The 27,414-nt window shown below is 38.5% G+C and overlaps 2 protein-coding genes across 7 annotated transcripts in view; both read left to right on the top strand.

Annotated features, from left to right (window-relative positions):
- The window catches only part of FNIP1 (folliculin interacting protein 1), a 149,697-nt gene extending 133,484 nt beyond the window's left edge, over nt 1-16,213 (top strand). For both annotated transcript variants that reach the window (XM_030317559.2, XM_030317550.2), the window contains 3 exons: nt 6,250-6,447; nt 10,927-11,042; nt 13,404-16,213. In XM_030317559.2, the coding sequence (XP_030173419.1) occupies nt 6,250-6,447; nt 10,927-11,042; nt 13,404-13,482 (393 nt within the window). In that variant the 3' untranslated portion in view covers nt 13,483-16,213. The remainder of the gene's footprint in view (nt 1-6,249; nt 6,448-10,926; nt 11,043-13,403) is intronic.
- A 5,793-nt stretch (nt 16,214-22,006) lies between these two features.
- Nucleotides 22,007-27,414, top strand: part of RAPGEF6 (Rap guanine nucleotide exchange factor 6) — a 191,207-nt gene continuing 185,799 nt past the window's right edge. For 4 of the 5 annotated variants that reach the window (XM_030317510.2, XM_030317528.2, XM_030317504.2 and 1 more), the window contains exon 1: nt 22,007-22,275. In XM_030317510.2, coding sequence (XP_030173370.1) covers nt 22,207-22,275 — 69 coding nt within the window. In that variant the 5' untranslated portion in view covers nt 22,007-22,206. The remainder of the gene's footprint in view (nt 22,276-27,414) is intronic. The other variant, XM_030317520.1, reaches the window with a different exon arrangement.

Here is a 27,414-nt window from a genome sequence, read left to right as displayed (position 1 = left end):
TATGATTCTTTATATATTTTAGATTTTAACTTCTTATCTGATAACATAGTTTGCAGATATTTTCTCCCATTCCATACATAGGCTGCTTTTTCATTTTGCTTCTGGTTTCATTTGCTGTGCAGCAACCTTTTAGTTTAGTTTGCTTTTATTGCCTTGGCTTTTTGGTGTCAAGTCCAAAAAATCATTGCCAAGACCAGTGTCAAAGAGCTTACTCCTCATGTTCTTCTAGGATTTTTATGCTTTTGGGTTCTTTGTTCAAGGCTATAATCTGGTTTGAATCTTGTGTATGGTGTATGATAGGGATCTGGTTTCATTCCTTTGCATGTGGCTGTCTAGTTTCCTCAGCACCATTTCTTGAAGAGTATCCTGTCTGTATTGTGTAGTCTTGTCTCCTTTATCATAAATTAATTGAACATTATGCATGAGTTTATTTCTGGGTTCTCTATTCTCTATTGCTCAACTTTTAAAAGGTTTTATTCCTTTTACTGTTATAAATAACATTAATACTGTCTCTGTGTTTTAAAAGACTTTAGGATTATTTCTTTTAGGCTAGATTCTCAGAAATAGGGTTATTGGCTAGCTTTTAAGATTAGGATTATTTTCGTGTTCTTGATGTATGTTGGTTAGTTTCTTCTCCAAAAGGCAATGCTAGTTTGTTTGTTTATTTTTTTAACATCTATTTATTATTTAGAGACAGAGAGAGACAGATCATGAGCATGGGAGGGGCAGAGAGAGAGGGAGACACAGAATCCGAAGCAAGCTCCAGGCTCTGAGCTGTCAGCACAGAGCCTGACACGGGGCTCTAACTCACGGACCGCGAGATCATGACCTGAGCCGAAGTCGATGGTTAACCGACTGAGCCACCCAGGCGCCCCAAAAGGCAATGCCAGTTTTAAGTAATTTTTTTTTTAAATTTTTTTCAACGTTTATTTTTTTTTGGGACAGAGAGCATGAATGGGGGAGGGGCAGAGAGAGAGGGAGACACAGAATTGGAAGCAGGCTCCAGGCTCTGAGCCATCAGCCCAGAGCCCGACTCGGGGCTCGAACTCACAGACCGCGAGATCGTGACCTGGCTGAAGTCGGACGCTTAACCGACTGCGCCACCCAGGCGCCCCGGCAATGCCAGTTTAAACAGCAATTTGCAGTGTCTCTAAGACCTGTTTGCTCCGCAGCATTGTGGGTCTCATTTTTATTTTGAAAAGTAATTGAAGAAACTGGCTAGTTTTGAGGACAGTACACTGAAGTTGAGTTGGTACATTTTTAGTTTAAAAGTGGAATTTACAAGGCCATGTTTGAATAGCTAGTAGGCGACTGAATAATGAGGTTTTGTAAAGGGGTGGAGATGTAGGAGTATCTGCTAGAGAAGAGATTTGGGGGTTTATGTATTGACATTCTGGAAATGGCTGGGAGAGAAAAAAAGGCTGGTAAGATTGAGGATGAATGTGTGCTGTAGAAGTCACGAAACTCGGAAAAGAAGGTTTAAGAAAAATAAGGCTTCATGGGGCGCCTGGGTGGCTCAGTTGGTTAAGCATCCAACTTTGACTCAGATCATGGTCTCATGGTTTGTGGGTTTAAGCCCCGTGTTGGATTCTGTGCTGACAGTGCGGAGCCTGCTTGGGATTCTCCCTTTCTCTCTGCCCCTCCTCCACTTATGCTTTCTCTTTCTCTCAAAAACAAATTAAAGAAAAAGAAGTCTTTATATTTACTGTTTCTCACATAAACTACTTTCCATTTTATGACTAGGAAGTATCTGAAACAGGATACAAGCTTAATTAAGGTTGTGGAAGAGGTCACTACAAGGTCTGCCCTGAGAATATTGTCCCATTTGCTATATAGTCTCTCTTTTCTAGAAGTTGATGATGAAGAGAAAGACTAGGATTGTTTAAATTGAAATTTTATCAGATTAGAACATTGCATATGACAGTGCATTAAATGAAAACAAGCAGTCAAAATGAATGACTGTCACTGCCTCCAACTTTGTGTTTTTTTTTTTTTTTTAAATTTTTTTTTTCAACGTTTATTTATTTTTGGGACAGAGAGAGACAGAGCATGAACGGGGGAGGGGCAGAGAGAGAGGGAGACACAGAATCGGAAACAGGCTCCAGGCTCTGAGCCATCAGCCCAGAGCCTGACGCGGGGCTCGAACTCCCGGACCGCGAGATCGTGACCTGGCTGAAGTCGGACGCTTAACCGACTGCGCCACCCAGGCGCCCCTTGTGTTTTTTTTTAACAACTTCTAAAGCAAGTTTGATTTGAATTATTTCTGATCATAAGCTTGGAATTTAGACCCTTCTCACTTGGGAGACTACCAACCTGGGACCATTTTCCTTTTCCTTACCAAAAAAATAGCTTTTATAGATTTGGGTTAGATACATTTAAAAACAACAAATATATGGAGAGGCAAACCAAGAAACAGACTCTTAACTATGGAGAGCAAACTAGAGTGGAGGTGGGAGGGGAGGATGGATGAAATAGGTGATGGGGATTAAGGAGGGCACTTGTTGCGATAAGCACTGAGTGTTGCATGGAAATGATGAGTCATTAAATTTTATACCTGAAAGTAATATTACACTGTATGTTAACTAACTGGAATTTGAATAAAAATTTGAGGGAAAAACAAACAAAAATGAAAAATCTTAGCCACATGCCTTTTGATTGAAGAGCGGTAAGGTTAATTTCTAAGGTTTATAACCTTTTAAACAAGGTATGTTTCATAGTAGTTTCCCCATTATCTGTTTAGGCATTTCCTTGTGACAATAATGGATGTATCCCCTTCATAATTTTAATCTCCTAAAGATGCCCACTGCTCTTGAAAGTAGTATCTGCCTTTAACAGTTTGTTATTTCAGTTGTTTTTTTTTTAATTTTTTTTTTAATGTTTATTTATTTTTGAGACAGAGACAGAGTGAGAGTGGGGGAGGGGCAGAGAGAGGGAGACAGAATCTGAAACAGGCTCCAGGCTCTGAGCTATCAGCACAGAGCCCGACGCAGGGCTCGAACTCACAGACCATGAGATCATGACCTGAGCCAAAGTCAGACGCTTAACTGACTGAGCCACCCAGGCGCCCCTCCACTTTGGTTTTTTGATCATACCTCCTGCCTTATTTTTCTTTTATAACCATAGAGATACTTACATTAAAATATATGTTTATATCTTTTTTTTTTAAGTTTATTTTGAGAGAGAGAGTGAGTGGGAGAGAGGCAGAAAGAGAAAGAGAGAATCCCAAGCAGGCTCCCTGTTGTCAGTGCAAAGCCCGATGCAGGGCTGGATCTCAGAAACCATGAGATCACAACCTGAGCCAAAATCAAGAGTTGGACACTTAACCAACTGAGCCACCCAGGCGCCTCTGTTATCTTGTTTCTTAAAAATGTATGGTATAGCTTACATCTTTAGATGTATGTGCCATTTCCAGAATTTTATTTCAGTAATTAAGTTGGTTAATTGAAAAATGTTATATTCTTGGTAAAAGTTGAATAAGAAATATTTGAGTATTATTTCATAAAAACAAATACAAACTTAAGAGCTTCATGGAAAGTTTGCACAGTGTAACTTTCCAGGCTTTTTCTTTGCTATTTTCTTCTTCCCCACTTCTCAGTATCATTTTTCACTAATTTAGTCACATGTATCTACTTCTTTCTTTTGAATCTTCTCATGATATTGTCTTTTACAGAATTATCCATATTCCCCTCTGATTGTTTACCAGCAGTCCAATCCATACTTAAACGTTACGTTCCTTCTATTGTAAAACTCCTAATCACACAGAACCCATTATTGCCCTCCTGCTACCCCCCACTTGATGCCTGTTTTGTCTGTTACACGTAGGTCTTTTTACAGCCAGTTGTATTTATTTTTATCTCTCACACAGGACTGTGAGCTCCATTGTCTTTTTTTACTTAGTGTCAAGCCAAAGGCTTTATTCAGAGTGGTTGTTCTTTAACAGAGGCAAAGGGATATCCTTTCCGTGTGCCAAACCTGGGTTTACTAAGGAGCAAACCTACATTCTTTGCTATAAAATGTGGTAAGAGTACAAGTTTGAAAGGAAAAAAGCCATTGGGTTAAAGTATTTCAAATGACAATTTTTTTTTTTAATTTTTTTTTTTTCAACGTTTATTTATTTTTGGGACAGAGAGAGACAGAGCATGAACGGGGGAGGAGCAGAGAGAGAGGGAGACACAGAATCGGAAACAGGCTCCAGGCTCTGAGCCATCAGCCCAGAGCCTGACGCGGGGCTCGAACTCCCGGACCGTGAGATCGTGACCTGGCTGAAGTCGGACGCTTAACCGACTGCGCCACCCAGACGCCCCTCAAATGACAATTTTTAATCTCAGTTTTATTCCTGCTATTCCATATGGCCAGCAGTAAATAAATCCTTAGCTTTTCAAATGTAGAAAGATGTTGAAATATTGAGCACTTGTAGGAGCATCATTTCTTTTTTCTTTCTGTTTTCCTTTAGGACCATTATTTCTTTTTTTTTTTTTTTTAATTTTTTTTTTTTCAACGTTTATTTATTTTTGGGACAGAGAGAGACAGAGCATGAACGGGGGAGGGGCAGAGAGAGAGGGAGACACAGAATCGGAAACAGGCTCCAGGCTCCGAGCCGTCAGCCCAGAGCCCGACGCGGGGCTCGAACTCACGGACCGCGAGATCGTGACCTGGCTGAAGTTGGACGCTTAACCGACTGCGCCACCCAGGCGCCCCCCATTATTTCTTTTTAATAGTGGTGCTATGTACTTGATTGTCATTTTTGGTCTTTGTGTATAAACCATAGAAGCCAAGGGCATAGCCATGTGCCTGTGGTCCTTTTAATAGTATATGTTAGTTAAAAATATTTTTCATTTTACCTTAAACTTTCTAATTATAAAAGTGTCACTTAGGTAAATGCTTCTGATAGAAATTCAAACAATATGACGATACACAAAATCAAAAAGAAATCCTTCTTTATACTCTTAATATTCCATCCACACTTCTTCACAAAGATCTTCATAATAGAGTTTGATTTGAGTATTTTCATTCTTTTCTTTACACATTTTAATTTAGATATAGATACGAATTTTTAAAAAACAACTGGGATATAATATGTATATGGGGTATATGTGCATGCATGTGTCGGGGCGTTTATTGACTTTTTTTTCCTACTTAACCATGTGTCTTGGAGAGCCATGTTAGTGCTTGGTGATTTGTTTCCTTTTTAATTTGCTATATTCATAATGTGGATGTATATTGTAATAAAATAGAAAAACCAGGGAACATAGGCAGCAAGGTATTTCATGTAATCAAGTGATAGCCCCTGAGGTGCTCAAGTAAATCAATGTCTGACAAGGTGGGATAGTTAGCACAGAACCTTACCATTAACTTGTTCATTAGAATTCCTTTTGGGCATACTTTGTAAATGTTTAGCTCTTTCAAGGTAAAAAATATTTTCTTTCAATTGCCTGACAGTAGTTAGCACTCAGTAAAATTATTGAATGATCAAAAGACTGGTGACAGTTAACTTCTGGATTAAAGAATACAAAGTTCAGGGGGCGACTGGGTGGCTTAGTGGTTGGCTCAGTGGTTAAGTGTCCAACTTCATCTCAGGTTATGATCTCGCTGTTTGTGAGTTCGAGCCCCGTGTTGGGCTCTGTCCTGACAGCGTGGAGCCTGGAGCCTGCTTCAAGTTCTGTGTTCCCCTCTCTTTCTGCCCCTTTCCCACTCATGTGCACATGCATTCTCTCTCTCTCTCTCTCTCTCTCTCTCTCTCTCAAAAATGAATAAATATTTTTTTAAAAATTTAAAGAATACAAAGTTCAACCAACTGATGCTTACCAGAATGGAGGTAGGTGGAGAGATGGATGAAACAGATGATGGGAATTAAGGAGGGCACTGGTGATGAGCACCAGGTGATGTTAATGAAGTGTTGAATCACTCACTGTATTTTACACCTGAAGCTAATATTATACTGTATATTAACTAGAATTCAAATGAAAATTAAAAAAAAAAAGAATAGATTTCTGATAATGAATTTCTACCAATGATGATTTGAAGAAAAAATTTTTTTTCCAATAATGATTTCTGTAAGATATCTCAGGGTATTTGTTACTGAGTTAATTAAATATTCCATTTACCATGGTCAAGGATTCTTTGGCAGTAGGTGTCAGAATTTAATATTCTTCTTTCTGTTTTTGTTTAGTATCTCTTCCTTGCCTTATTTTCATTAACATTTATTTGAAAACTTCATTTGCTTATCTTAAGATGAATTCTTCTTTTCAGCATCCAGTGTTGGATGAACCAATAGCAGAAGCTGTCTGTATTATAGCAGATATGGATAAATGGACTGTTCAAGTGGCCAGTAGCCAGAGACGAATGACAGATAATAAATTGGGAAAGGAAGTATTGGTTTCCAGTCTTGTTTCCAACCTGCTTCATTCCACTCTTCAGCTTTATAAGCATAACTTGTCTCCAAATTTTGTAAGTATGTAAGGCTTGAATTATTTAGCACTGTGATAGATGATTAAACTTTAGTATGTGCCTACATTGAATACTGTTGTTAGCTTCATCACTGTTGCCTGGAAGAAAGATGTTATGGTGTGAATGTTTGTATTTCCCTAAAATCCATGTGTTGAAGCCCAAACACCTGATAGGATTCTATTCGGAGATGGGCCTTTGGGAGGTAATTAGGGTTAGATTAGGTGATGAGGGTGGGGACCTCATGATGGCATTAGTGGCTTTCTAAGAAAAGCAAAAGAGATTGTGAGGATGCAGGTACAGGCAGTGCTCTGTCTGCCTGGAAGAGAGTTCTCATCAGAACTGGACCCTGCTGGCACCCTGATCTTTGGACTTCCAGCATCCAGAAATGTTGTTTAAATCATTGAATCTGTGCTATTTTGTAATGGCAGCCCAAACTCAGAAAGAGATGTGAACATTTCTGTATATTGTATGGTTGCAGCAGCCAGAATTTAGTGCCTGACTTGTGTCATGTAAGGTATGGATATGCAATGCCTGCGCCCCTGCCCCATCTTTGTGCAGAATGCCATTGCGTTCTAGAGCCTCATTGTTGTGTCAGGACTTTGAATGACCCCTCTTCTAATACTGAATAACCTCTTACTGAGGACACCATTTCCAATTTCCAAAGTTCTTTTTTTTTTCTTTTTAGGAGAAATCTAATACAGCTTAGTTAAAAACCTCTGTAGATCAACATTATAAAGGCCACATATAACAAATCTACAGCTAACATTATTCTCAGTGGTGAAAGACTGAAAGTTTTACCCCTTAGATCAAGGACAAGGCATGGATGCCCACTTTCACCACTTCTGTTGTACATAGTACTGGAAATTGCTAGGCAGAGCAGTTAAGCAAGAAGAAGAAACAAAAAGTATCCTAATTGGAAAGGAAAAGGTGAAATTATCTCTGCAGATGACATAATCTTAAATGTAGAAAACTTAAAGATTCCATAAAAGAACAGATAGAGCTAATAAATGAATTCAGCAAATCTGCAAGGTACAAAATCATCAAAGATAGTTGTACTTCCATATACTAGCAATGAACAATCTAAAATGGAAGTTAAGAAAGCACTTAAAATAGCATCAAAAGAATAAATTACTTAGTAATAAATTTGACCAGACCCAAATGGCTTGTATACTGAAAACTAGAAAACATTGCTGAAAGAAATAAAAGACATACATAAAGAAAAAGACATCTAGTGTTCATAAATTGGAAGACTTAGTATTATTAAGATGACTGTACTACCCAAAGTAATCTACTTACTCAGTACAATCCTTACAAAAAATCCCAATGACTTCCTTTTTTTTTTTTTTGAGGAAATAGATCAAGTATCCTAAAATTTGTATGGTCTCTCAAAGGACTTAAAGAGCCAAAATAATCCTAAAAAAAGAAAAAGATGGAGGACTCACACCTCCTGATTTCAAAACTTAGTACAAAGTGACAATCTTCAAAACAGTTTGATATGGCTTTGGGACAGATACATAAAGCAATAGAATATGATAGCCCCCAAATAAACCTTTACTTACATGGTCAGTTGGTTTTGGACAAAGGAGTCACGACCATTCAAAGAGGAAAGGAGCTTTTGCAATAAATCGTGTTGAGAAAACTGGATATCCACATGGCAAAAGCATGAAATTGAGCCCTTTATGCCATGTACAAAAATGAACTCAAACTTGAATGTGACTTAAACCTAAACTTAAACCTAAACTTAAGTGCTTAAACTGTGTATAAAACTGTTTGAAGAAAACCTTGGGGGATAATCTTTATGACATTTGATTTGGCACTGATTACTTGGATTTAAAACCAAAAGCACAGAGATGCCTGGGTGGCTCAGTTGGTTAAGTGTTCGACTTGGGGCAGGTCATGATTTCACAGCTTGTGAGTTTGAGCCCCATGTCCAGGCTCTGTGCTGACAACTCAGAGCCTGGAGTCTGCTTTGCATTCTGTGTCTCCCTCTCTCTCTGCCCTTCCCCTGCTTGCCTTTCTCTCTCTCTCTCTCTCTCTCTCTCTCTCTATCTCACTCTCAAAAATAAATGGACATTAAAAAAAATTTTAGAAGCACAGGCAAGAAAAGTAAAAAGTAGATACATGGGACTTCAGCAAATTCATATTTTTGTATATCAAAGGACATTATCAACAAGTGAAAAGACAATGTGCAGGGTAGGGGAAAATATTTGTAAATCATGTATCTTCCAAGAGATTGGTGTCCAGAATATATAGAGAACTCCCACAATTCAACAACAACAAAGAAAAACTCAATTTGAAAGTTGGCAAATAGACATTTCTCTAAAGATGTACAAACAGTCATTGAGCATATGAAAAGATCTTCAACATCATTAGTCATTAGGAAAATGTAAATCAAAACCACAGTGAGATACTCCTTCACACCCATAAGTATGGCTCCGATCAAAAACAAAAATAACAAGGATTAGCCAAAATGTGGAGAAATGGGAACCCTTGCGCAATGCTGGTGGGAGTGTAAAATGGTGCAGCTGCTGTGCAAAACACTTTGGCAGTTCCCTAAAGAGTTTAACGTTGTATTGTCCCATGATTCAGCAATTCTACTTCTGGGTTGATACTCAAAACATTTGAAAGCAGGGACTCAAATAATTGTACTGTCATGTTCATGGCAGCATTATTTCCAATGGCCAAAAGTTGGAAATAACTCATATCCATCAACAAATGAATGGATAAACAAAATGTGGTATAACACATAGAATGGGATATTTGAGTCATAAAAAGGAATGTAATTCTAATACCTTTTGATACAGCATGGATGAACCTTGCACACATTATGCTATGTAGAATTAGTGAAAAGGACAGATATTATATGATTCTAGCTAAGTGAGGTATCTAGAATAGGCAAATTCATAGAGATAGAAAGTAGATAGAGATTACCAAGGGCTTGGGGGAAGGAGGGAATGAGGAGTTATTATGTAATGGGTGCAGAGTTTCTGTTTGGGAAAATGAAAAAAAGTTCTTGAAATGGATTGTGATGATGGTTGCACAACTTTGTGACTGTACTTAATGCCACAGAATTGTATACTTAAAAATGGTTAATATAGTAAATTCCCAGATATATGTAAATTATATGTAAAGCTTATAGGTGTGTGTGTGTGTGTATGTATAATTTCTGTTTTGTTTTTCCAAGAAGAAAATGGATTGTTATTAGCAGTTTTGTTTTGTTTTTTTTGAGTAAGCTCCATGCCCAGTGTGAGACTCAAGCTCACAATCCTGAGATCAAGAGTCACATGGTCTACAGACTGAACCAGCCAGCCAGTCACACCTGTTAGCAGTTTTAATAGTTGATTTTCATTGGAAAGGAATGGTCTGCAAGAATTTAGTGGATTTTGTTTGTTTTTGTTTTAAATATTTATTTATTTTGAGACAGAGAGCGTGCACATGCCAGAGGGTGCACAGCAGGGGAGGGGCAGAGAGAGAGAGAGAGAGAGAGAGAGAGAGAGAGAGAGAATTCCATGCAGGCTCTGAGCTATCAGGGCAGAGCTGGACACAGGTCTTGATCTCACAAACCGAGATCGTGACCTGAGCTGAAATCGATAATCTGCTGCTGAACCTACTGAGCCACCCAGGCATCCTGAGAATTTAGTGTTTTAACACCTGAAACTCATGTTTTGTCCTCATACATGTATAGCATTAATTCACATGAAAAATCGCCTATTGTATTTAATTGAGCAAGTTAGTTGATAAATGGAGTGTATGTGTTTTAGTTTTTAATGTTCTAGCCTAGAAACCTCTCTTTTCTAGTAAGGACTATTGAGCATTCTCTGTGAGCTGTTGTAGACTTTTTTTCTTTAACTCCCCAGAGTAGAATGCACCCTGTTCTATGTAAATATATTTGAAATGTATCATGAGTATTATATTTATCAAATTTGGAATAAAAGTGTTTTTTAAAGCTATGGAAATGTGTAGTGATAGTTTCACATCTTTTTGAATGTAGTTTCACATCTTTTTGAATGTACTTAATGCTTCTCAGTTGTACACGTAAAAATGGTTAAAAAGGAAAATTTTATATTGTGCATAATTTACTGCATTAAAAAACAAAAACAACACAGGGTTCCTGGATGGCTCAGTCAGTTAAGCATTTGACTCTTGATTTTGGCTCAGGTCATGATCTCATGGATTCATGATATTGAGCCCCACATTGGGCTCTGCGCTGATAGTGCAGAGCTTGCTTGGGATTCTCTCTCCCTCCCTCTCTCCGAACCTCCCTTGCTCCCACTCTCTTTATCTCTCTCAAAATAAATAAATAAACATTTAAAAAATCTCTGTAGGATCTAAATGTTTGATATAAGCAAGAAAAAAATTTACACTCCTTTAGTTAAAATTATGTGCTTTAAAAATGTGCTCAAAATTTTAATTTATATACAAATAACTAAACAGAATTGTCACAAATGTGATGCTTTGGAATTTCTACCTTCACTGCAGTGTGTAATGCATCTCGAAGACCGATTACAGGAGTTATACTTCAAGAGCAAAATGCTGTCTGAATACCTGAGAGGACAGATGCGTGTCCATGTCAAGGAACTAGGAGTGGTTCTAGGGTATGTTTATGGTTTCTTTTCTGGCTTTGTTTTCTCGTTACACTTTCCTTTTTTTTTTTTTTTTTATGTTTATCCATTTTTGAAAGACAGAGACAGAGCACAAGTAGGGGTGGTTAAAGAGAGAGAGACACACAGAATCTGAAGCACGCTCCCGGCTCTGAGCTGTCAGCACATAGCCCGACGTGGGGCTCAAACTCAGGAACTGTGAGATCATGACCTGAGCTGAAGTCGGAGGCTCAACCGACTGAGCCACGCAGGCCCCCCCTCATTACACTTTCTTTAGAAAAGGAATGTTCGTTCCTCAGAATTGCCTTTTTTCATTTTAAGTTATTTTCCTGTTAGAAGCTGAACAGTTACCAGTTGGGTCGCTCTATACCATATAAAAGCACATCCCTGGCCTCCACTTGTACTATTACAGTAAGTTGAGAATATGGTCAGATAAAAATGAACTAAAATCTGAATTTTCATCTTAGTGAAAATAAGTAAGTATTCATTTTTATTCATTTATGTGTTAAAACTCATCATTCCCAGCATATGACCTGCCATCCACATGAGCTGATTGAAGTAACACCATTCTGTGGGTGGTAGAACATTATCTACATATTACTATTCATTCCCTATTATCTTTATATTATATCTGTTTACTTTGCAGTTACTCCTGGGGAAAAGACACTTTTCTAAAATGCCAACTGAAGGAGGAACAGGAAGTTGGTGGGAGGCATTGTATAGCCCTTTTCCTTATATTCTGTAGTCACTTTGCCTATGTTCTATGGCTACTTTTTGTGTGTGTATTTGTGTGTGTGTGTGTGTGAGAATGTCAATTTCTCGAAATCCTGTTGAATAAATTAAAACAAGGTAGAAATTTTTAAAATTAAGCTTTTTAGAAGGGAGGGAAAGTCAACATTAAGTAGCAACTGTGCATCAGAAACCAAATTAAATTCTTTGATCAGTGTTAATCCTCATCATCTAGACTGGACATAGATGATTCTGTGTGTGTCATGTCTTTTTTTTTTAATTTAAACTAGCTTTTAATTTATTATGCATATAACCAGATTTTACAGTGCATTTTGGCATAAAATTAAAATTAATTCATCAGTGTCTTTTCCTCAACTTCTAACCCTCACCCATATAGTTGATGGATTGTCTCTTCTTACAGAATTTTTAAATGTAGAGGATAAAAAATATAAATTAGTTTGTATTCTACATATCGTCCTGGAATTTGCCTTGGAATAGATGTTGAATGTTCATACAAGCACATACTAATTTATTTTTAATGGTTGTATAGCATTTCATTATTTGATAGAGTTTAAATTATTTTCAGGTTTTTTGCTGTTACAAATTAGTGCTGAAATGAATATACATCTTTGAAGTTTGTAGGATAAATTCTTAGAAGTAGAATTTTTGGTTAAAGGACATGTGTATTAAGTTTTTGATAGATATTGTTAGTTATTGTGATAGGTAGTACTAAAGGTTATCCAAAAAATATCAGAATAGATTCTCACAGACAGCAGGAAGCTACCTCTTCCTACTGCTGCCTATTAGCAAATTTTTTCATCTTTGTTAAGCTACTAGCTGAAAAAATGTAATAGGATTTTACTCAGATTTATTCTCTGTGAATGAATCTGCATAACTTTTTCTGTCTTTATTGGCCTTTTTTTCCCCTATAAATTATTTGTGGTAGGATGAATTTTTAAGAAGCATCCATTACTTCTTCCCAGTACTTCTTTTTATAAAAACATTTGTATCCAGGGGCGCCTGGGTGACTCGGTCGGTTAAGCATCTGACTTCGGCTCAGGTCATGATCTCATGGTTTGTGGGTTCGAGCCCCACATCGGGCCCTGTGCTGACAGCTCGGAGCCCAGAGCCTGCTTCTGATTCTGTGTCTCCCCCTCTTTCTACCCCTCCCATGCTCATGCTCTGTCTCTCTCTGTCTCTCAATAATAAATAAACATTTAAAAAAAAACCTTTTTTTTTAAAATAAGAAAACATTTGTATCCAAAACAGTATGGGTGCACACAATTTTTCTATTATTTATTGTATTTCTTACATACTGTCCCTTGCCCTGATACATGGTCCATTAGCAGGTCAGTGATATGCTTTCCTACATGCATGATCTTGTTGCTGTTGGGTTTCAGAGACTTTCTTTTTAAAAAAATCTTTGGCTCTGGTTTTTACTTACTGAAAAATTTCCAGCTTGTGTTATCTTCAACTCTCTTCTTATCCTTTTCCTTTTGGCCAGAGTGCCCTACGTTCTTGACATCTGAGATATAGTGTGACTTTACCCGTAGCACTTACTGCCTGTAGGACACATGTCCTGGGTACAGAATGCCTAACCTGAAATTTTTGTTTTCTTTATTTCAGGATTGAATCCAGTGATCTTCCTCTTCTGGCTGCTGTAGCAAGCACTCACTCTCCATATGTTGCTCAGATACTCCTTTAACACAAAGGTCATTAGAAATTAACTTTGGTAGAAAGTTAAATAGAAACTAAAGAAGCAGATGCAACATGCATTTATGGCTTTTTTTCTCCCTGTTAGACTTCCATCTGAATGAGTCAAATGCCTGGGTATCCTGCATTGCAGTACATATTGTGTGATCATTGGATTGCTTTTTCCTTTTGGCTGGACTTTTGGGTGGTGGTATATTTTTAACCAAGTGAGCCTAAAGCAGCATAAATAATATTTAGGGAAAGCATTTGAAAAAGCCAAAGTATAGAAATTTCTACAAAATGAATATCATCAAGGAATTTCATATGATCACTCCTGTGTTGCCACACCCATAAATAGCATTGGATATCTCACAATTAAATGACTCAGAAACAGTCATTTAATTAATTTGGATTCCTTATTTCTAAGGTATGGAGACCTATAAAAACTTGATTATTCTTTTGTTTTTCAATTCAAAATAGCTAATTTTAGAGTATTTCTCAAACTATTTTAAATAGCCTGTTAATTATAATAATCCAGAATAATGAGTGTAAATGTGTGTATGTTATCCATCCAAGTGTACATATGTATCTATTTTTTAAAGAAGCAGAGGTAGAAATACAAGATTGATTGGTAAACATGTCTTTTTAAAAAAAATATTTTCAACTAGTATCAGTTGTAAATAGTGTTGAAATGTTGCTTTCTGGTGAATTATCTGTTTCACACACCCTAAAACATAACTAGAGCCAATCTTTTTTTAAGGCTGAGTAATGTAGGTTCCCCAAATAAAAATACTACTTTATACCATTTGTTTTGTTTGTAAGAATAAGCTAATTCTTATAAATGTTAGTATTTACATTTTTGCATCTAATTTAATAAATAAAAATTAGGATTAAAAATTGCACCAAAGCATTGGGAAAAATAATACTGTTTTCTTTAAAAGTGCTCAGGTAGCCAAGGCCTTTGCTTTCAATATCAGCCCTTCTTGAACCCATAGGAACTGAATGTTTGTTTCACTGCTTCATAATAATCAGTTTACACTAATAGAGCTTATTAATTCTTAAAATTACTCTCTTTTCTCTAACAGCCCCTCCCTTCCAAAATCTAATTTGTTTTCAGAATTTTCACTTTTCAGTTGTTAATATTTTTTGTATATATTGTAGAGTGTTGCTTATAAGAAAGGCTAATATGGAACCAAACTCTTGTAAGTAATGTAAATATAAAGATGGGTAGATAAAGTTTTCATTATGCTCTACTACCTCAGTTTACTTGAATACTACATTATAGTTTATTCTTTACTTACCTGATTTAAGATACTTTTAATGCTGAAAGTGAAATTGGTTTCTGCTTTCATGGACTATTTTCATCATAATTAATTGATTAGCTTAAAAAAAACTACTTGCTATTCTCTTACTCAATATAATTACTGTATAATACATTCATTCTTGCTGTTTGAATTTTCAGTAAATAAGGATGATTTCTGTGGTTTGTTTAGTCTTTGGCCTTGAATTTATAGTGTTGGGTCACATTTTGCTTTGTTCTTTATGTATTCATGAACTCTCTAATAGAAAAGAAATGGTTATTTTAATGGAGTGTAAACCTGAAATTGTTGTGCCTGTAATCATTGTTGCCCCTGTGTCCTGTCACCTGGTCCCAGTTAATACCTGAGTCTCCCATGGATGACTTGCTGCCAAGGAGCATTTATAGATCTGTTTTCTTTGGCTTGAGTTTCTTATTCCATTAATTACTGAAATTCTTCCCTCTTTTATTGTTTGGGATTCTATAGTCAGTCTCTTTGGCAGAATTCAGAGTATAGACAGATTCATATGGGGGCCACTGTACATTATTTTTTTTTATTGTAGTTCAAATGATATGTATGTAGCAGGTAGATAATGTCTGATTTTGCTTGTTTTCTTTTTTTAATTAATCATCAAATGATTCACAGTCCTGTTTGAAATCTCTATCATTTAGGAAATCTAGTCTTCAGTAAATGGATGGCCCATGCTACTACCGTTCCTTTTAAAACTAAGCTTTGCTCAGAAGGAAGAACCTTAGTTTCTTAATAGAATCATTAATCCTTATAGGATTCCTGAGTTTTATAATTCCTAACCCTCTGTAATTTCTACTGCCTTCATCATAGTCATGTTTTTCCTTACACAAAGCCCAAGGAATGAGCTGCTACTTCTTTAAAGTGTGATCATTATGATGAATGTGAAAAGAGTTCTGGCCTGTTCAAAATAATTTTTTCAGCTTCTTATGGTACAAACAGTTATGTGTTACATATTTTAAAAACCTGTTTGATGCAACAGGGAATAAAAAAACCCTGTTAATGTTGCAACAGGAAATGAAAAAGGGATCTTTTACATTATAGATTTAAAACTAATTTTTCCTTGTATATAAACTAATTGGTTTGTTTTGAAATATTTTTAGCTTTTACTAATGTGTCTTAATTTTGAGTTTGAAAATGTTAAGTGCAATAAACATACTAGCACAGATTTCATTTTGTTGCAATTGGCATACACTGGGGATGATCACTTAAAAAAAAAGATTTTACACCATGCCTACTTCTGGTGGATGTCTTATGAGATTGTTCTGCTTTCTCTTAAGTTATTTAGATGGTGGGATATGTAAAATGTACATACTTGTTCCTTGTTCTGTATACATTTCTCAAATGTACACCTGTATTATAATAACCTCCCAGTTCTAGGGGAAATTTGTGCAATAAATACACGTCGATTTGATGGATGATGTTAGTCTCTTTCATGTGTTAATAAGGAGTATGTAACATCATAGACTCGGGTGTCACCTCACTTGGATTCTTTTCACAAGTGTGGCACTTCTACATATATGACCATGTTCATTATGTCCTCCTTTAATCCTAAATTTCTTTATTGGTATATAGTAGAATCTGCTTCCTAATATGGTTGTGTGGATCAAGTGAAATAGTGAACGTCAAAAATTTATCTCAGTGCATGGCACACCCCACATGGTCAATAATTCTTGGCTGCTGCTGTTACAAGGTATTCTGTCCAGTCTCCCCTGTATGGCACCCAGCTCTTGGGAGAATTTAACATATGTTCTTGTGAATAAAAACCTAGCCACAAAAAATATACTGGTATAATGTTACATTTGGCCTGTTCCTTATGAGGACAGATAGAAAATCTTCTTTTTGAAAACAAACTAAACATCATTTAAAACCTAGAAGAATCCATGTAAACCTGTTAAGAACATGTATTCAATACAAAGTACCATTGGGCTTATAATTAAACAAAAAATTCGCCAGTTGGTTTGGATTTTAATTCTGATTCGTTCACTGATTTTGCGTGTTGGCTCTGAGCAAGTCTATCCTCTTCATCTGCATTATATAAGTAATCTCTTCCATCAATCCAGAGTGCCTCCTTTGTGCTAGTGATTAAGCCCTGAGTAAGCTGTTGAGATGCTACCTTATCTTACTCAGGCTGGTCGATTTGGGCAGAGTTATGCCAGGAGATAGGATTAGATCTGTTTTCATATCATTTTATATATATGACTCTTAAATTTGACCAAGGAAAATAAGTGCACTATTTTAAAGCAGAGAGGAAGTATCAAGTATTTGGGTACCATCCGTCAGATATTTTAAAAGTTTATAATTGGTACCTGTGTCTATATGTGCTGTTCCTGTATATAAATGATATCTTGTAACATTTCTGACAAGTGTAGAGGAATGATTTTGGTAGTAAGAATCTGAAAATACAGAATTTCATCTGAGATCGTGTAGTCTTTGAGGGTTTGTTTTGTTTCTCAGACGAGAATGGTTTCCAACTACTATGTGGTGACAAATGTATTGTAAAAAATTATTTGGTATTTCTTTGTTTTTGCCAATGTAGAATGTAGGAGTTGGATGGCAAACAAGACCAAAGTGAGTTGAAGGTACAATGGGAGCTGGGGAATTGTAGTTCTGAGTAGGAAGGACTTAGATAGAAAGGCAGAGGTTGGAGAGTATAGAGCTGCTTATCCTTGCTTTGGAGTGCAGACCATGGACTTGGTCATGTTTGTTCTAGGTTTAACATTTGAGACTTCCCTTAAAAAACAAACAAACAAACAAAAAAAACTATAAGCAGCCCTAAAGATGTTTTTAAAGAATATGTGAAGTATTCATTCATTATTTGTCAGGAGAACTTTGGTGGTCTTAAAGCATATGCTACCTCCTGAGACTTGGTCCCTTCTAGTTCTTTTTAAAGGGACTCTCTTTCTGGTGAAAGTATGAGCCTAGTTTGATCCTTTCATCAGATTGCAGTCTCTGGGTTAACACTGATCAGACCTCCAGCAGATAAGATAAACCTGTATTTACTCTAAGGAGAGTATTAAGTTGAAGAGGCTCGAGCTTCCTTTTTTCCAAGTGACTGTTTTAACAAGGGCAGTCCAAAAATAGATGTATACACCTCAGTGCTCAAATTCAGATTCTTGGTAAAGGCAGTGTTACCTAAATAGTCTTCAGGGGAATAACACTGTTGAAATGTGTTAAGTATAAGGGTGATATTATTTTCTCAAGAAACTTGTGATGCCACTTTTGTGTTGCACATTTAGTCCAGCACTTACAAGTCAGTATCATTCACTGCATGAAAGGTCTGGAATTAGTTGGGTCAGACTAGTCCAGAACCTGAGTTAGTTTCAAGTAGTTTTCAAACCTGGCCACATATTAGAAATACCTATGTAGCTTTTGAGAAATATTAATTCCTAGACTTCACCCTCAGGTCCTGATTTAATAACCGTAATTGACCTTACTTAAAGATTTGGGCCAGAAAATGCTCTTCTTTTTCATAGTGACTCAGACTCCCAGCATATACCAAATCTCAATTCTTTACTTTATTCTAGGTGCTATTAAAAACAGGGCTCTTTGCTTGCATGTTTTTGTTGGTTTGCTATTATTTTGGAAAGACAGACATTATGAGTATGTCTGCCTAATTAGGATTTGGTTTTGCCTAAAGCATTTGCTTAGCCAGAACTTTCTTTGCCATTGGAGAGCAATCAAGTGCCTATCTTTTTTTTATAGCAAAATCCCCTCTTAATTACTTAGTCCTTAGGTAGTTTCATTTATTCATTCAACAAACACTGATTGAGCACTTATCATAGTGCTGGGCACAAGTCTGGATGCCAGTGATATGCCAATAAATAACACAAACCTTCTTCTGTGTTCTCATGGAGTTTACATATTTCCCACCAGTGGAAGAGATAGACAAAAATATGGTGTCAGGTTGTGGTAAGTACAATGGAGAAAAATAAGGTAGGGTAAGGAGTTAAGCCATTTTTTCTTTTTAAGATTTAACCATGTTTTGTTTTTCCTAGGAGTTAGTAAACCGTTTGTATTCAGAACCATTATGGTTCCTTTCCTACCTGGTATCTACCAGGTAGTACTGGTGAATCCCATCCCAAAGGTGGCCTTTTCTCTGAAAGTAGCTATTAGAGCTTTCAGTGTCAATTCACTTTTTTCAGCATACCAGAACATAAAAGATGGTAAGGACAAGATAGATTTTGAAAATGTGTGTGGGGTGCCTGGGTGGTTCAGTCCGTTATACATCTGACTCAGCTCAGGTCATGATCTTATGGTTTTTGGGCTCTGTGCTGACAGCAAGGAGCCTGCTTGGGATTCCCTCCCTGTCCATCTCTCTCTGCCCCCCACCCCCATTTGTGCACAGGCACACACACTCTGTCTCTCAAATAAACTTAAAAAAAATGTGCTTTAATTTCGATTTGTATAGCTACCATGAACATTAATGTATTGTTTACACTGTTGTTGTCTTATAGTAAAGCCTAAAAGTAAGTTATTTTTGTATATTCATTTTTTCATGAAATATACAGAAAAATGAATATACATTAATGTAACCATCACTTAGGTCAAGAAGGAAATCATTTTTAGTAACCTAGAAGCCCCTTCCTCCACGTGCCCTGTCCTGATATAATCCTCTTTCTTATTTTTCTAACTACCAACCTGACTTTTGTGAACATCATCTCCCTTTTTCTTTATAATTTTATCTGTCTTTGCATCCCTATGTGATATAATTTAATTTTGCTTGTGTTTGAACAAGCATATAATTATACTTGATATTTTGTGGTTTGCTGTTTTTCCTCTCAACACTCTGCTGGTGATTCATCCATGTATTATGCAGTCGATATGCTACTGAATGCATATACCATAAAAACCCATTCTCTTATTGATGGACGTGTTATTTTTTAGTTTTTGGCTAATATGAACAATGAACATTTTTGTTCATCTTTTCTGGTGTACATGGGTATTCTTCAGGACATACATCAAGGATTGTCAAAGGGTATGTTTCAGCTTTACTACATAATTTTTTTGCCAAAGCAGTTTTCCAGTTAACACTTAATCTGCAGTTTGTGAGAGTTCTTCTTGTTCCACATCTTCATGAATACCTCAGTGTTTCTGAAAGTTATTTTTTTTTTTTAATGTTTAATGTTTACTTTTAAGAGACGGATATAGAGTGCGAGTGGGGAAGGGGTAGAGAGAGAAGGGAGACAGAGAATCCACAGCAGGCTCCAGGCCCTGAGCTATCAGCATAGAGCCCCACATGGGGCTCTAACTCAAGAACTGCGAGACTATGACCTGAGCCGAAGTTGGACGCTTAACCAACTGAGCCACCCAGGTGCCCCTGTTTGAAAGTTATTAAAGAAAAAAAAATTAGGCATTAAAAAAAAACTTTCCAGTTCTTCAAACTCGAATTTCTGCTTTAGAGAAATCACTTTTCAGAGGTGAAGTAATAGGAATAACAAAGTGCTTGCAGTATGCAGGCAACATCCTAAGTACTTCACATGAATTATCTCATATAATCTTGAGAATCCCAAAGCAATGGGGTCCTTTACTATTCTCATTTTACAGATAAGGGAACTGAAGTTCAGAGATACTAAGTAACTTCACCAAGTGATTCAAATAGAAATGGCCTATTAAAGACACACATTCAGTGTTTGTCCCTAAAGTCCAAGCTCATGGTCATCATGCTTTAATTCCTCTACCTTCTTTCAAAATACTTAAGTGGCCGTAAAAACTGATCCTTGAAGAATGGAAGGGCTAAACCTTTATGATCCTAGGCAGACTTTCAGAGGTTGTTTATATGCACAAAAAATGTCGAAAAAGGGTCATTGCAATTCCTTGTGATCTCTCCACAATTTATCTCCAGAATGGCTGAGCCACAACTTCCCTGGTAAGGTTTTTGACCTATACCCAAAAAAGAAATGTGCTAATATTATGTTGTAAACTTCACGTTTGGGCAAGCCCAACGACCAACGGAAAACAAAACTATTATTAACAGCCATCATTACCAGGTCCCAGATAAGGTAAATGTTGCAGCCTGAATTCTTTACTTTCTGTTGTTCTAAAATATAATTTTAATTCTTACTACGTCATTAAAAGAGTGAATAACATAATCCTAAATCACTTCGAGTTACTTAGTGAACTGTGCTAATTGCTGTGAGAAATACGAAGATGTACGTAGATGTGGTATAGACCTCAAAAGGCTTCAAATTCAGTAAAAAGGATTATGCCTATGATGGCTACAAAGTGACGCATTTTGAGACCAGTGCGGCCATCTGTGCGCTAAAGACAGCCATGAAAAATACTGTCCTGGAACGATGGATTCTGGAATTTTATCAGTCGTCTCACAGTGAAAACATCACCTGCGGGTGCCTGGCTGTTATGAAGTTTGGTCTGTTTTTCTTACCAAGAGACCAGTAGTTTGTAAATGGAAATGTGTTGTATTCGCACTGTTGGGGAACAGGCTAGCATGTAAAATGTAGTGCGAAATTGGGGACTTCAAGTCCTGACGGCCCTAAACCCTACCCGCCTGAGGAAAAGGCTGAGTTGAGGGAGGGCTGCCCTGGGCACTCGTTATGTGAATACAGTACAGACTCGACTTCTCGAACCTACATTAACTTTGAGCGGGCCGCGCCATCAGCGCCTGCCAATCTCTGAGGCTCAAGGCCGCGAGGCTTTTGATTTCTCTGTCCCGATCTCAGTACGTCCGTAAAAGACAGGGCAAGCAAGTACTTCCTGGAGGGTTCCTTCCACAGGAGATTCGTTTTATTTCAACAAATGTAAAGAAGAGAGGGAATGAACTTCCTTGCTCGCTGAACGGTAGCACCGAAGTCTGCACTTTGTCCGAGGGAGGGGCGTCGGAGTTGTAGAACTGAAGTTTGGCCCGGGCCTGGCCACGCCCTGAGCTTCCGGATTTGGGCACAAACTGAACCCCCTACCTAGAACGCTTACCCCACCGTTCTGCCCCAACAGGAAACTTCTCTTTAGTCCGTCATAACGCATTTCCGGCCCCTGAGCCGGAAGTTGAAACGGCCGAAACCGCAAATCCGAGGCGGATCCTGTGGCCGGTTTAGGTGAGATCTCGCGACGCTTCTTCAAATCTCACGAAGAGCCGGAAGAATCCTAATGCACCACCCCAGTTTTTACGTCACCCCGGAGACCCGCCCTTGGGCGCCCGTTTGCGTGCTCGCCCGTCTTGCGCATGCGCGATATCCCCCCTTCCGCCCCCGTGTGGGCTTCCCTCTGGCCAGTCGCGCGTGGGCTGAGGCCCTGGGCGGGCGTTGCGAAGGCTTGTTTGCTTGAGCGCTGACCCCGGGGCCGTCCGGAGTTCTCTACCTCGGGGTTGGAAGGTGTAGCCCCCCTATCTAAGGTGAATGTGCTGTCTCGTGGGCTGCTAAGGCCAGGCGGGGAGCACGGGGGCCGGGGCAGCGGCCATGAACTCGCCCGTGGACCCCGGCGCTAGGCAGGCGCTGAAGAAGAAGCCTCCCGAGCGGACCCCCGAGGTAAGGTTGGCGGACTCTAGTTGTCCAATGGACAACATCCCCTTGTCGGTCCGAAACCTGCGGCGACTGTCCCCTTGCCAGATCCTCGCACCTGCTGCCAGTGTATCTGTTCTCTGCGTCCCCCCGCCCTCACCCAGGCCCTTCTCGCCGAGGTGATGACCGCCTTTCTTGCTCGCGATGCCGCCTTCCTCGTACACCCGTCTTTGCCGGTGACTTCCTGGTGTTTTCGATAAGAAGACACCATTACAAAGTTGTATTTTGTCAGGGCAAAATGTGCGTCTTGGAGGGAGAGTACCCTTAGGTAGATAGACTTTGAAAAACGAAGTAGACGTTATAAGTGAATAGTCATGTTGCTAAGAAGTAACTTATTGCCTAGAAAAGAAAGTTTTCAAAAGCACTTTAAAACTGCATCCAGTCAGATGATGAATTCTGGGAGTGGGTGATGCATATTTAAAGATCTCTTCTTGTGGTACTTTCTCAAACTGTCAGCGGGAAATTTTACAGTATTTTGTGCTTGGATCCAGAATTTGGTATATTGGGTTAGCATCAGTGGCATACGCTTAAATGATTTTCATCATCAGACCTGAAGGCTGATTTTCAGACTGGTATCTGAAACCTTTTAATTTTGCACAGCCTTATAGAGTGCTTAAATTGGGGGGGGGGGAGGTTTTCCTTGCTTTGGAGAAGTTTCTGTAATAAATGGTATGTTTCCTAAAGCGAAAAGCAAAAACTGGCAACAGCGTGACCAGATCGGTGGATTGTCTTGTATATAGTTGCAATAAATGAAATTAATTGCTTTGATTCTTACTAAGTCACTTTGTAGGTTTTATCAGATTTATAGGGCTTTGCATAGTGGGTTTCAGTAACTTTGGGCTGACCTTTTGGGACATGGCATTAGTCAAGCCGTAACTGTAGTTGTGGTAAGTCAAACTTTGTTTTGGGGGGGGGTCCTGATCTTTGAATGGAAACAAGGCATATTCTGCCACTTTCCAGAGTTCTCCTTTTGAGACCTACATTTGTAATCCCATGTGTTTTAGTTTCCCTGTGATGATTCTTGAAGTCGTTGTGAGCTAATTGAAACTGTTCACCTTCACAGGTGAATTTGCTATAGTTTTTATATAATTAGAAACTATTACATAAGGCTTCCAATGCATAATGTAGGTTTTACTTTTTTTTCTTTTAAAATTTTTTAAAAATTCTTTCTTCCTTTATTTTTGCTATTTGTATTTATTTATTTTTTAATTTAATTAATTTATTTTGAGAGCAGGAAAGCACAAGTGGGGAAGGGGCGGAGGGAAAGAGGGAGAGAGAGAATTCCAAGCAGTCTCTGTGCTGACAGCATGAGGCTCCAACTCACTACAAGATCATGACTTGAGCTGAAATCAGGAGTCTGACACTTAGCTGACTGAACCACCTAGGCACCCCTCTGCACCCCTCTGCTTTTTTTTTTTTTTTAATGTTTCACATTTATGTATTTTTGAGAGACGGAGACAGAGCGTGAGTGGGGGAGGGGCAGAGAGAGAGAGACACAGAATCCGAAGCAGGCTCCAGGCTCTGAGCTGTCAGCACAGAGCCCAATGCAGGGCTCAAACCCACCAACCGTGAGATCACGATCTGAGCCGAAGTCGGACACCCAACCTGCTGAGCCACCCAGGCCTCCCCACCCTCCCCTGCTCTGCTTCTAAATACAATTTATGATAAATTCACACTTACTGGGAATATCACACTTCCCTTTTTTTCTTAAGTTTTTATTTATTTTGAGAGGGAGAGAGAAAGTGGGGGAGGGGCGGGGGGAGGACAGAGGATCCTAAGCAGGCGATGTACTGACAGCAGAGAGCCCTATTCGAGGTTCGGACTCACGAACCATGAGATCATGACCTGAGCCGAAGTCAGACGCTGAACCAACTGAGCCACCCAGGTGTCTCTACTTCTCTTTAATAGCAGAATTTACTAGTTTGAAATGGCCCATTTTTGAGTCTTAGGAAATTTTCTGAACTATTCACAAAATTATGTTGAGCAATGTGTGCCCCATTAAGTACTTTATCTTGTTTTACTGGAACAGCAGCAGCATTGCTTTAAGGGAATGCTGACCAACTGCTGGCGATACAGTCTAGAGTCCAGATATCTAGCAGCAAAACTTGCTTGATTCATTGGCATTGCTTTTGAGTGAGTATAGAATTTGTTTGCAGTACAAAATTGAGTACAGAAGTGGTAAACCTGAATCCAAGTGATGATTTATTTGTGGTAACTTGAAATTCTCACAGATTCGTTTCTCTTCTCAGGAAATCTTTATTCTTTTAATGGATTCTTAGAATTTTATTCTGTGGTAATTGCTAATTTAAAAAAGATTGAAGGGGTTGGAAGCAAGGGGCAAGGGCTGAGTTGCAGTTTAAATGTCAGTGTTAAAATTTTTGAGAAGACGAATTTTCATTTAAGGCTTGATACATGTGACGGAATTAGCTCTGGAGATATATGAGGAAAGAGCTTTCTAAGTAGAAGGGATACTGATTGCGCTCCCAAGAGGAGAGTATGTCTGGTGCATTCAAGGAACAGCAAGGAGCTCTTAGTAACTGGAGGAGAGTTAACAAGGGTGAGAATTCTAAGAGATGAAGTCATGGAGGCAGTTGGTGTAGGGGCACCTGGGTGGCTCAGTCGGTTGGGCATCCAACTTTGGCTCACATCATGATTTCACACCTTGTGAGTTCAAGCCCTGTGTTGGGCTCTGTGCTGACAGCTCAGAGCCTGGAGCCTGCTTCAGATTCTGTGTCTTCCTCTCTATCTGTCCCTCCCCCACTCACGCTCTGTCTCTCAATAATAAATAAACATGAAAAAAAATTGTGGTGTAGGAGGGAGTATATCATTAAGGACTTTGTAAATCATTGGAAATATCTTAACTTCTATTTTGTGTGATAGAGGGGGCTTCTGGAGGATTCCAAAGCAGTGATATTATCCTACCTAATTTTTTAAAGAGCACCCGTCCGCGGGTTGCTTGCTGTGTTGAGAATAGACTATATGAGAGCAAGGGTACAAAGAAGCAGGCACATCAATGAGAAACTATCATGTTAAAGTCAGGAAGAGCTGATTGTAACTCAGACTAAGTGATAGTAATACAGGTGATAAGAAGTAATCAATTAAAGGGGCGCCTGGGTGGCGCAGTCGGTTAAGCGTCCGACTTCAGCCCGGGTCACGATCTCGCGGTCCGTGAGTTCGAGCCCCGCGTCAGGCTCTGGGCTGATGGCTCGGAGCCTGGAGCCTGTTTCCGATTCTGTGTCTCCCTCTCTCTCTGCCCCTCCCCCGTTCATGCTCTGTCTCTCTCTGTCCCAAAAATAAATAAACGTTGAAAAAAAAATTAAAAAAAAAAAAAAAAAAAAAAAGAAGTAATCAATTATGGAAATAACTCTGAAGGTTTAGCCGGTAGGATTTGCTAATGAATTAGCTTTGTGCTTTGAGGAAAAGTAGAATCGAACAAGATTTCAAGGTCTTCAGCCTGAAAAGTGGAGTGTTGGAGTTACCATCAAGGTGGGGTGGGGAGAAGCTGCAGGAGTAGGTTTAGGGAGGGAAGATCAGGAATTTAGTTTTGAACATTTCAAGTTTGAAATGTCTGTTAGAAGTGTTGAGTAAGGAGTTGCATATACAAATTTGTTTTTCTCTAGAGAGGGCTGGGCTGCAGATAGAAATTTTATAGTCATTAGCTTCAGATATTAATTAAAGTCATGAGACTAGATGAAATTACCAAGGCTGTGAGTGTACACAGAGAATAGAAGAGGACCGAAGACAGTCCCGTGGCACACTTGAGTACTACGAGATCAGGGGAGAAGAGCAGAAACCAGCAAAAGAGGATGAGTGGCAGCAAACAGTGCAGGAGAAGAAAAGCAAAACCAATGAAGTGTATAATAGAAGGGTATAAAATTCATACAGGTTATTTTTGTGAATCCCTAGTGGGTGCAAAGCGTTATGAAAAAATACACAAATAGGTAAGAATGACTGCCTTATAATCTTGTAGTCAGTTGTTTGCATTGTGTAGTTAATGAGTAAAGAAGTCTACTGTGTGTTTCTGGGACAGAACTAGTATTCCCTTTATTTTGAACCATCATCTGTTGTCCTTACATGAAACTATCATCTTAATCTTAGTGACCCAGACATTGAATGTGGAAATGTGTTTTATTTTTTTTTTTTTCATTTTTTTTTTTTTCAACGTTTATTTATTTTTGGGACAGAGGGAGACAGAGCATGAACGGGGGAGGGGCAGAGAGAGAGGGAGACACAGAATCGGAAACAGGCTCCAGGCTCTGAGCCATCAGCCCAGAGCCCGACGCGGGGCTCGAACTCCCGGACCGCGAGATCGTGACCTGGCTGAAGTCGGACGCTTAACCGACTGCGCCACCCAGGCGCCCCTGGAAATGTGTTTTAAAAGTATACCACTTAGAATGCGTTCTAACAGTTTTTACTTTTCTGGCTATTTCTCCTACTTTGTAGTTCCAGCTTCACAGCACATTGTCTTTCCTTAGCTAGTTCTCTGATTTCCACATCACAGAGATTTTTTTTTTTTTAATGGTAAATTTTAGACTTAAGTACTCTGCAAAGCTTAGTGCTCTAAATCAATGAAAGCTGTTAAGGTACTCATTTTGAGTCTTTACACCAAAGTTAAAGATACTACAGTCAAAATTAAAGCCTTGAATTCGGCTTTTCCTCAGCTCAGTCTGTATCCAGCATCATTCTTTGTCTGTAACCTTTCATTTTACCTCAGAGTTAGTTCCTTAACTCTCTTAGGGTTTCTTTTTGTTAGTGTTTAATATCATGCTTTGCATGTACTAAATAATGGATAAATGTGTTAAAACAAAATTTAGAATTTTGTGTGGTCTTCATGTTAAATAGATAATAGTTTCAATTAGAACTGCTGATTTTGTACCTCCTGGGAAGCCATTCAGCAGCTTGGCTTTAGTTAATATTTATGTGCTGATACCTGGTCCATCTTAACCACCTTTTATGTGCTTCGGATCCATATATCTAACTACTAAATTGTCCTCCAGGTTCTTCAGTCACTAGTCCTAAATTGAAAACTCGTCATTCCTTTTTAATATTCTGTTGGTGACTGCTCCATTTGCTCAGTCTAGAAATTCATATTTTCACTCTTGATTC

This window comes from Lynx canadensis, chromosome A1 (assembly GCF_007474595.2).
Source record: "Lynx canadensis isolate LIC74 chromosome A1, mLynCan4.pri.v2, whole genome shotgun sequence".
In the NCBI taxonomy this organism is placed as follows: Eukaryota; Metazoa; Chordata; class Mammalia; order Carnivora; family Felidae; genus Lynx; species Lynx canadensis.
This window is presented reverse-complemented; position numbering and strand designations above follow the sequence as displayed.